Below are 11,344 nucleotides of genomic sequence, written 5' to 3' on the forward strand. Positions count from 1 at the left end.
GAGCACAGATAGCCCTTGTGTAGCTTTGTGCATAATTAAAAACAAACAAACCATCGTTGGAACGTAGTATTACCAAAACGCACTAGCATTTCTATATATTAAAAGTTGTTAATCTAACTGATTTTTACCAATAATCGTTCTATGAATATGCCACGAATTTATTTTATGAATGATCTTAATTTTGATTGGCTCACAAAATAATTTACCCATGTCTGCTTGCCTCGACTGCACTTTTCTGCCACTTTGTTGGTCAAGCTTCATTTCGCAGAACTTATTTATTTCAGTTAGCTATTAAATGTGAGGTTAGGGTATACTATGGGATTGGGGTGGTAATACTTGCCCTATCATTTTTGATAGGCCATACGCCAGTTAATAAAAGTAGGTTGTGTTTGTTCACTTGTGTCACGCTACTAAACAAAACATAATCTAATGTTTGTAAGAATCAACGAATTTTCGATTGAGGAGTAGTTTTAATTCTGCAAACAAATTCCTAGAACACATAAAAAGAAGAGCTTTCGTTGTTCATCTATGTTACTATAACTTTCATGCATTATATATTTATATAACAATCGTCGTGGGAAAACTCAGAAGTCTGTTACACAAAGCCTGCCCACTACTATAGAAAAGAAGAAGCCAATCGGAACGGAAAAATTTCATTAATGAATGTTTGGGGAAAGATCTTATGTCATTCGATATTACTCACCTCTATACATATTCTGTGAAAGAATTCTTAAAAAGCGCCATCTTTGTTGTTGTACTTTTATGTATTATACATCTTATCTACAAGAGCAAAATATAAAGTGAGAAGATACTGAGAGTAAATTATTATCAACATCTTGCATCTGAAAGAACCTCCGGGTTTAATTACAAGTGTTAGTTAAGGTGTCCGCAAGAATGGTGTGCGCTGCAATGGCGGCTGGCAGTGAATATTGAGGAGAGCCAGGTGATATTTTAACTACACCCTCAAAAATAGAGAACAGGTGTCTCGATTTATTTATACGTGAATTCCTAATTTCGAGTTGTCCACCTTTCACAGCTGCAAACACGTTGGTAACGTCGTCGTGCCAGACAAGGCCTAATTATTTTCCGAACAACAAAACAACGAAATAACCTTAATATCAAGAAAAAATCGTCGCATTTTTTACCATGTTACTACACATCATTTAATGAAACTCACTCTTAATCGCTTGTATCCTTAAATCACCGAATGATTACAGAACCACTAAATTTGTACCAGCCCTTGATCTCCGTATCTTTGTGTGCAAACTTCCTTTAAATTATTTTCTTGGTTATTTTTAAAACCTAGATTCTGATTAGCTACATTAACTCAGCGACCGGCCTCAATTTTTTTTATTAAAGTCGCCAAGAAGTTCCAGTTCCTCTTAGTTGTTTCCGTAGCAATACAGAGAAATTGTACAGATAATGAAAGAGCTGAGAGACAAAACTTTTCTGTGTTTCATGCCGCGAGATATCACCTCGATGAAGATTGTTGAGCGTTTTGCTGAAAAAAACTATGCAACTTTTCAATAACTTTACGCCCAAAACAAAGAAAATATAAGTACTAATATGAACAATATTAATACTTATATTTTCAACATCTTTGAGAAGGCATATTCTCTCTTTCCTCCTCTGACGAGCAGCCACTGGTATGTTGTTATCGTAAAGAAAATAACTTATTAATAAAAAAAGAGGAGTACGCGGAAACTGATGTATTTATTCGATTGAGTAGGATAGAGTTTAGCTATTGAGCTCAGTGTTCCTGTAACAAAAGAATTTTAAACATTTACCGATAAGACCATTTATAATATTGCAACTGTATTGAGTAGGATAATTGTTTGTTTGTTTTTGATTATGCACAAAGCTACAGAAGGGTTATCTGTGCTCTGCCCCCTACGGGTATCGAAACCCGGTTTCTAGCGTTATAAGTCCGCAGACATACCGTTGCGCCACTGGGGGACAAGTAGGATAAAGCTTAGCTATTGAGCTCAGTGTTTCTGTAACAAAAGAATTTTAAACAGTTACCGATAAGACCATTTATAATATTGCAACTGTATTGATGTTGGTTTAAACTCCGCAGCAACTTCAACAATGTAATAATTTACGTAAACTTACACATAGACCATAAGTATAATGTAGAAAATATAAGTGTAAAGGTGGAAAGCCTGATATAAGATGGAGAGACCATAGAGCAAATTATAAGTTTTACTTACCTTGGAAGCAAAATATACAGAGATGAAGATAGCCGTAAAGAAGTGATCACCAGAATGCTTATGCCGCATTTGGAAGACTCAGAATACTGCTCAACAATAGAAATATGAACATCAAAATGAGAGTAAGATTCTATAATTGTCTTGGCGTGCCTGTCCTGCTGTATGGTTACGAAACATGGTAGACGTACAGAAAAGACGAAAAAGGTTAAATGCATTCAATATGGAAGGCCTGCGTCGAATATTGAAATTATCATGGAAGGATAACTGTGAAGTAAATGATGGATTGGAAGGTTGAAGATGGAAGTAGAAAGAGAGGACGACCACAGCTCACGTGGAAAAAAAATGTATCAAGAAAGACATCAGCGAAAGAACTATCACATGGGAAGAAATGGAAAAGATGGCGCTCGATGGAAGAAAGTATTGTCAATGGACAGCTCAGTGTGTCAGAAGACACAGAATGGACTAAGAACTAAGATACGTGTAAAGTAATCTAATACTTGAATTATATGTTAAGTTGTGGAATTGTATTTTATTTGTGTATGATTGGATATAGTCTTAATTTTTTAGAGGGCAGTATATTACTCCACATTTTCTCAATACCTTTTAAATATTTGACGACATTGTTACATGCAATGTATATTAAAATCCATCGCTTTTCAATCTCTTCAAACATTATAAATTTTTGAAATTAACTTCTAAAACAAAGAAAGCTATAAAAGCGTATTATTTAGATTTGTTGATATTTGTCGCACACCAATGTTGTTTTATTATTTAGGAACATCGAACAGTTAGAATAATTCTTTTCAAATTGTTATATGTATTGTATTTAATTATGATAAGAAACATTTTGGTTTCAATAATTATTTTTAAAATACCGTAAATATGATATATTCACAATGCAGTTGTAAAATTTCTTGAAATATATAGCTATGACATTTATTCATCACGTGGTACCATTTGCAAAATTTGAAAAAAAAAACCTTTCAGAAATCACAATCAAATCATTGGTTTTGAAAATTGTAGGATACTTATATAAATTATATACTATTACTAGTGTGTGCCCCCAGTGGCTTATTGGTACGTCTGCAGACTTACGACGCTAAAAATCGGGTTTCAATATTGTGATAGGTATAGCTCAAGAAAACCAACCAATCAACCAACTACTAGTGTATGTATGGTGAATAATTTAACAAGCTTGCTGAAAGACGTATGTAGCTGATCTTTATAACATACAATCTAATGAATCTGCTTTAAAACATCTGATTAAAAACTAGGTTTACCAACCACTGCTATAAAAACGATATCATATACCGATTGGAGGACTAGAATTATTTTTGAATTCTCTTGCATTTGGCTTTTTGGTGTGGGCAGCGCTTATGATTCCATTATGAGGCCCTTTTAAGATCATTTTTAGTTGTACACTATCTGGGTGTATCATATATATAATACATATCACGGCGTGTTTTAGTAGTCCCGATGAAAACATAGAATTATCCGAGATCGCATTTCATTTCTTCGAAAAATTAAAATACAAATGTCGAAGAATCAATCCCAAGTTCGATATCCAACTTTCTCTCAAACCTGAAAAACAAAAGCACTAGAAATAAACTAATCAAATAAGAACCAAAAAAAAAAGTTATCGACAAAGATCTTTGTTTTTGTGGCGGTCAACAAAGAAAAATCTGGAACTTTAGAAAGAACGCTAAAACAGAACAAATATTCCACTATATTAGCGACTGCCAGGTTAACTAAATAATTAACTGGGATCACTACCAAATCCTAAACACCAGTGAAGAGTAGCAACTAAGAACCAATAAATAATAACAATAATTATTACATCTAGATGCATTAACCAACTCTTAATCACAGAAAATGTCTGGAGGTCAGCAACGTTTGGGCTTCTCACTCAGAACGACTCGGACATGTATAAAACAAAAAGCAAACTACAGGCTTACTTAACAACACACGATATTTATGGTACTAAAATTACTTATGCAACACAACAGCAACGGGTTAATTTTCAGATAAAGAAAACGGGGAAGATGCTCAATTTCTGTTCAGAATTTTCATATAGACCTTTCAATCCTCTTGATTGGTTTTTGCCTATATTTTTTCGGGTTTATTTAAAGTTTCCATTAACCGTTTCATAAATCACAGTTTTCCTTTTTAACTCGACGTACTTCTATCTGCTTAACTTCTAACTAACTTTTTCAATTTTATTTTTAAATCTGATAAAGGTTTTACCTTAGTTTTTTAGCTTCATTTCGCATCACTTTTCAAGATTATCCTGCAATTTTTTTTTCATTTCTCTATTTTTTAATACTGTCAATAGTTTTCTTTTCACGGTCTTCCTATCAATATTAACACAGTTTTAACAGTCCGTTGCAGAACTTTATATCATTAACAGCGAGGATATCCACTTGATGAGAAAATACATTATAATATTTACAAATAAGAACGGGAGAGCTACCCCCTGATCCCGTCAGTGGCTTAAGGTCGGTATATCTTAGGGCTTATAACATTAAACATTTACACTTCAACACAGAGCAATATCTTCCTTAATCATCGACCATACTATTTTGGTAATCAAGCTAATCACGGAAATCATTGTCTATGCGAAGCTTGAGTGGAATCTTAATCCCCCGAAAATCTAATACTTGAATGCATATTCGACTAAGTAGCCTTTTTTGACTTTGATATCATGATTTAATTATGGAAAGCTATGTACAAATTTATCATTAGCTGCCATCCTTCTGTCAGTCAAGAATATGGTTCCAGTTTTATTCCTCGCACTATTCCATCGCTGTTCAAGAAATTATTTCAACCTTAAATGAATCCCACCTACAGGCAGGCTTATGGTGGTGACCGATTAGACAAGGAAAATTAAAAATAATGATAATTTCAACAAACACCCCCCAAGCTTAAAAGATACTACATCCTGGAGTTACCAGTGAGTCTTTCATTAAGTATAAAAACCATTCCAGTGACCTATTAATCCTAGTGTTACGAAATGTGTCAAAATCTCTGTCATCCGTTTCATACATGACATGTGTTCTTCAGATAAATCATCTTACTAAAAAAAATCAACATTTAACTTCTTCATCACTTTTGTTACCTTTTCTATATCACTCTGTACAACTGTACTCAAACAGGTCCATGTCAGCCGGTCTTTTTTTACACATTCAAACGAATACACCTCTCAACAAAACTGAAACAATTCTTTCCAAATGTCATAAGCCATGTTAGATTATTCTACACTCAAAAATGAGCTTATTTAACACCTCTAACCTAGACTTTTGCTCTTTCTGTCCCTCATTGGAAATCTTAAATATCTGTCCAGGTGAAAACCCGAAGTTTTTTCCCTCATTGATCATTCTTTTTTCTTCTGGTACGCCGCGTTTTTGTTTCTCCTTCAATACCCTGTAACTGTGTGAAGGTGGATTTACTTGTCCTTATACTAAACTATTCATCTCCTGAATTCATTTCTGTCCTCACGGACCTGTTCAAGTAAATGCTTTTTGTAAAGACCAGTTTTTCCTCTAAATTTTATATTATACTCTACTCACCTTGAAACATGCTTTCAGCGGAACCGAGATCTGTCGACTTGTTGGTCTTCCCTTGTTTCATAAGCTCACTTCTAGTTATCTTTTTACCATAGTACATATTTGTTTAATCTACAATGTTTGTTTTTTCATTCTATCGCTTGTGTTATCTTGCAGTAATACAATGAGCGTCCTTGCCACTACCATAAGTAACTGATTTGACATTTTATTTGTACCATTGTCCATCGTTCCACTTACCTGCACACTATAAAAGATATGAAACACGTTGTAAACGCCCTGAATCAACTCTTAAACACTGCTATTTTTCCATTTTTAACAACAGTAACCTGAAGAAAGCCTCAGTACTTCATTCGAAGCGCCGTTTGGCTTAAAACTCAAGACAGGAAAGACTCTTACAAATTAAAGTACTGCGATATAGATTATATAACTAATATTCGAATGAAACATGTTTTAATTTCTTGTTCACTCAAATATTTTGTTGCAATTATTTGTTAAACTAGTTAAAAAATGTAAGTTGTTAACTCAGTGACATCACCACTGTCATAAATAGTACTTATGAAATAGAGTGATAGGGATAGATGTTGTAATTTTCTATTTTTGTCAAGAAACTTTTTGTTGTGATATAAGGGATGAAGCGAAATCTCAAGACCATACAATAATAGATCCTTTCTATTTCAGTTGTACGCGTTAAAAGGAATGTAGTTTTTAAAGTTACAATATTAGCTAAAAATACAGGTATTGTCAAAAAGAGTGTTCAACCAAATATAAAATATTATATTAATCTTTTAAATCCAGGTTTTCACAATGACTACTGCCATTGAAGTTTATAGTTTTGTACTCTAATTTGTTTTATTAGTTATTTATTAGCTGCTATTTATAACAGCTGCACCTTTACTTTCAATCAGTTTTTTATTTTGGTTTTGTCCAATCAGATGACCCTGTCTACAGATGTGGAAAATGGCTCTGAGATGAATTTATCTACACCTCCCTTGACGCCAAAGCTTGCTTGGAACATTGGAGCTGTGTCTCACCACTGGTTTAAACCACCTTCATGGTCACTGGATTGGGTGATCAAAATTGACCATGTATCACGTGTTCTTTTCCCAATTGCTTTTTTCGTCTTTAATACTTTTTATTGGCCAATCCTTCTCACACGAATGCTATAGAAAAAAACTCGAAATTAATTCTTCCTTTTAGATGACGTTGAATGACGATTATTTTGAAAACATATAGCAAAAACACACGAAATTTGACTTCTTTTTATGCTGGAAGCTGCTCAACAAGAGCCTTATTACTGATTTTAGCACTTTTTAACACTTTTATGGTCAATGTGGTTCGTGCACCAAGAGCAACTTTTTGAGCTAGATGTATTTTTTAGATATTTTAATTAATCATTTTTATGGTGAGTTTTGTATGATTGAAGACCTTAAAAGGCTCAGTCAGTGTAATTTTAACTTATTTTTTTTTATCAAGTTACCCTTGTAATCAAATAACAATACCTTCTTCATTCAGTTTACTTTTCCAATATTCTTCGTATCGCTCATTAAAGGTTTTATTAGACGCTCACCATCTCAATAAAAATTATATGATCGGGTTCTTTGAGATCACGAGTATATTTTGGTATAAATTATAATTTCAGAGATTTTCATAAAAAGGACATGTATTATTTACAATCCCACGTTCTAGTTATTTCACAAAAATTTAATCGATATTTTATAGGCTTAAGTTTCACTGATATGAGAATACGATACTCGTCAGTATTCAATAATTTTTAAATTGGGTTAAAGACACTATCATAAACTTCATTTAATCCAAATGTGTTTAATTAAGTCAGTACGACTACCACTACTTAATACTTGCTGACGCACCCTTTCAACGAACAGTGAAGACATAGAACTCACGAGAGTGATATAGGAGGTTTAGGTACAAAAGCCGATCACCCTATGTCACAACCTGAAGTCTCTAAGAGAACATGTCAGGTTTGGTGACAATCGGTCCAGCGGTTTGACAGTTATAAGGGACAGACAAACAGTTTTGGTTAAACAATGGTTTATATTGTATAATACAACTCTCAGCAGAACTCGTACATTACTACAGTAAAATACGATCTTGACTGTCAAGAGTTGTTATTGGAGTTGGAGAAACATTCTTTTTTGTTTTTCGTTAGCCTCTTTAGACAAAGAAGTACTTCTCATGATATGAAAATGTGAAAAGGACTTGTGATAGTGGTTCAATGGGCTTCAATAAAAAATTAGGAAACCTTTCATCATTTAAATTAGTAAATTACTGAATCAATCTTAGAATGTATATTTGATATTAGTTTTATTTATAAAAATAAACCATAAAAAACTTCAAAGTAAGATAAATATTGATGAAACAGAAATATCTATAGATATCACAACCATATGTTTGGATTTCACTAGCAACTGCTTACAAATGTAAGAGAAAAAAAAAACTAAAGTTAACACGTCTTTTCTCACCTCAAATTCAATTTAAAGAGATATGTTTATGTTTACTAAGCAACTGCCGTATACACTATAATCTAGGGTTTACATAACATCGCAGCTTTTTAATATATTGTTCTGTAATACTACAGAAACCAAAAGCAGGATGACCGTGATACGCATGCACAAGTATCAGTTGGAAGTTTCTGTTTGCCGATGCTAGACGTTTGATATCTGATTTTTTAATACCTGTTTTCATTATGGCATTTTTTAATATTCCAAGTTTCTCTCCTGACTTTTCTTGTTCTCCCTTTCTTTGTTATACATTGAGAGCGGTTTACTCTTAGAATGCAATTTAAGGCTGCTCATACGATCTTTTGACTCTAAAGTAAAATTTATGTAGCCATATTTAAAGCAACTATGATGTAACAGGAAGATTATTTCTATTTTCGAAATACCTAAAGTAATAAATTTCAAATAACAATTACAGAAATTACAAGAAACAGTTACAGAACTTTAAGAGCTCGGTGTTCTGATGAATCTAGGTATTGAGCAAATATTGACTGTTGTCTTACAAATTAGTGGTCTACTTTTATTTATTTTAATGATGAATGAACTGACGTTGAAAGTATTATTAAAATATGACACTAAAGTTAATCACGCTTTAACATACAACGTAATTACCGTTTTTCAGTTTTTATGTCATGTGAGATTCCTTAAAAGTAATATTAATGTTTCTTCTTTAAAAGATAAAGAATATAAGACATTCGAATGATTTCATTTAATAATAATGATATACGGTTTCTGTCATTTGTATTGTCGTAACGTATTCTGTTGTTGAGCGGGTTATTTTGGATTATTTGGTAAATATAATGCCAAATCCACTCCACGTAACGATAACAAATTAATTAATTTATTCTATAACATTTGCTACAGACTACTTCCACTTTGACACGAGTTGTAGGCCTAAGTTCACTAACAATGTTTCAACTGAAACTCCGGAACTAATAGTATGCCTAACTCACAAATACAAAACTTACTTTCAGAGTGTTCTTGCTAATCGACTGAGTATCTGGATAAACATGATGACTCTCACTACCAACATTGATATGAATCACTCACTGATTATGGATTCTTTAGCTGACACACTTAAATTATTATTCTGAAAATCATTTAACATAGTAAGCCTTCTTCTTTCAAGAAGCATTTCGAGCATTCTATGTCGACAGCGAATGTCGCCTTGATTAATAGTAAAGATGTAACATTTTGCTATGCTAAGTTTCAATACGAACATCTGTATACAGTAAATGTTGGAAAATTACCAATTATCTTAGTGCAATAGCCTGTTAACTTGCATATGTTGCAAGGCACTGAATACTTTGTTTTTGTCTTTCAACCATGTATTTTAATAAGCTATTGTTTGTGTCGTTTTTTTCTAAACAATCATCTTATTTATTTATCGAACAGGTAAACTTAAACTTTTTGAAGTAAAATGACTTTATAAAGTCAGTAATAGATGATAAAGGTATTTTGCAAACGTGAAGATGTTCCTTTTTAGTTGATATGCTCTGTGATTTGAAATAATTTTAGTTATTAGCAATTGTCATATCACGAAAAATACACCAATATGTGTCGTAATATATCATAATGATATTTATGAATAAATGTTGCAATACGGTGTTAACGTGCATTGAATGAATAAACCAGTATTTAGTAGGTTTCTAGTTGAAGCTTCAATTTACAAAAGAAATTTCTTCTATGAGCTTTATGCCTATTTATGTCTAAGATCTCCTAATACCATTTATCAGGTTAACGATGAAAATGGCGGTAGTCATAGTAAGGTAATGTAAAAGTTATTTACAAATATTGGTGAATTAATGATGAAAATGGCGGTCGTCCGAGTGAAGTAATGAAAATGTAATTAACAAGAGTTAGTGAATTAATGATGTAAACGGTGGTAATTCGAGTGAAGTAATGAAAATGTAATTAACAGGAGTTAGTGAATTAATTATGTAAACGGTGGTAATTCGAGTGAAGTAATAAAAAAGTAATTAACAAAAGTTGGTGAAACTACTTACTACAAACAAATTAAAAAAACGCGTAATTGTAAATAGCGTTTATGGAAGTGATACCTTGCAGAAATAATAAATACTGTAATCAAATTTTGCATTTAATGGGCTTTTTTCACATTGATGGTGATTCTTAATCAAGTATTTTAAAAACGGGATGTGTGAATATCTTACATATGTGTAACTTATTACATATCACATAAAATGTATCCATGATTTTTTTAATAATTTACTTGTTAAAAGGTAATGATAATTTGTTCTGTTTTTGCATTTTTTACTTCACATTTTGCTCGTTGTGAAATTGTTGCTATTATGTTAAGCATATGTAGAACATTTGCTTAAAAGTACTAATAAAATCTTTACAAAGCAGTTTTCATTGAACTAAAATACAAACGTTGTTCTCCTATTTCATTCCTACAGTTAAAATATTTTATAAATAAGAATTACCATTTATAGCTCATTTACTTTCAGTACGAGTTAAGACACTCTCAAATTACAGTTGTTAAGTTTTAATTTCATAAATAGAATAACACCCTAATTAAAGTCAACATTATATATATAATTAAAGTGTTTACTTGAAATGTACATGTAATATGTGCTCAATATTCTTCATGAAATAGTTTCCCATATTGCTTCAACAAGCAAATGCTTCAGACATTTTTACACGTTGCATTAAGGCATTCATTAAATACATCACATATTTATATGCCTATCGAATAATGTGTGTATTTTTTCCTAGTTTTAAATAAGACGCACAGCAGAATTTTTAATTAATGGTTGTTGTTAAGCACAAAACTACACAATGGGCTATCTGTGCTCTGCCAACCACGGATATTGAAACCAGGGTTTTAAGTCCGCAGATATATCGCTGTGCCATTAATATATATATTAATGATTTCTTTGCTAATTTTTCTATAAGCTGTTTAATTATTTTTTTGGTATAATTGTAAAACAAGAGTAGCGTTCGTTATACACACCTGTAGTTGTTATTGTTATAGTTTGGTGCAAAACTACATAATGAGCTGTCTACGTTCTGTCTATCACGGGGAATTTGAGTC

At 32.3% G+C, this 11,344-nt stretch overlaps 1 protein-coding gene across 2 annotated transcripts in view; it reads left to right on the forward strand.

Annotated features, from left to right (window-relative positions):
• The window catches only part of LOC106458380 (glycine receptor subunit alpha-2-like), a 49,053-nt gene extending 38,440 nt beyond the window's left edge, over positions 1-10,613 (forward strand). Inside the window, exon 9 of one of the 2 annotated variants that reach the window (XM_022384575.1) lies at positions 6,706-10,613. In XM_022384575.1, coding sequence (XP_022240283.1) covers positions 6,706-6,939 — 234 coding nt within the window. In that variant the 3' untranslated portion in view covers positions 6,940-10,613. The remainder of the gene's footprint in view (positions 1-6,705) is intronic. The other variant, XM_022384576.1, reaches the window with a different exon arrangement.
• The last annotated feature ends 731 nt before the right edge of the window (positions 10,614-11,344 follow it).

Source organism: Limulus polyphemus, unplaced genomic scaffold (assembly GCF_000517525.1).
Source record: "Limulus polyphemus unplaced genomic scaffold, Limulus_polyphemus-2.1.2 Scaffold454, whole genome shotgun sequence".
Taxonomy (NCBI): Eukaryota; Metazoa; Arthropoda; class Merostomata; order Xiphosura; family Limulidae; genus Limulus; species Limulus polyphemus.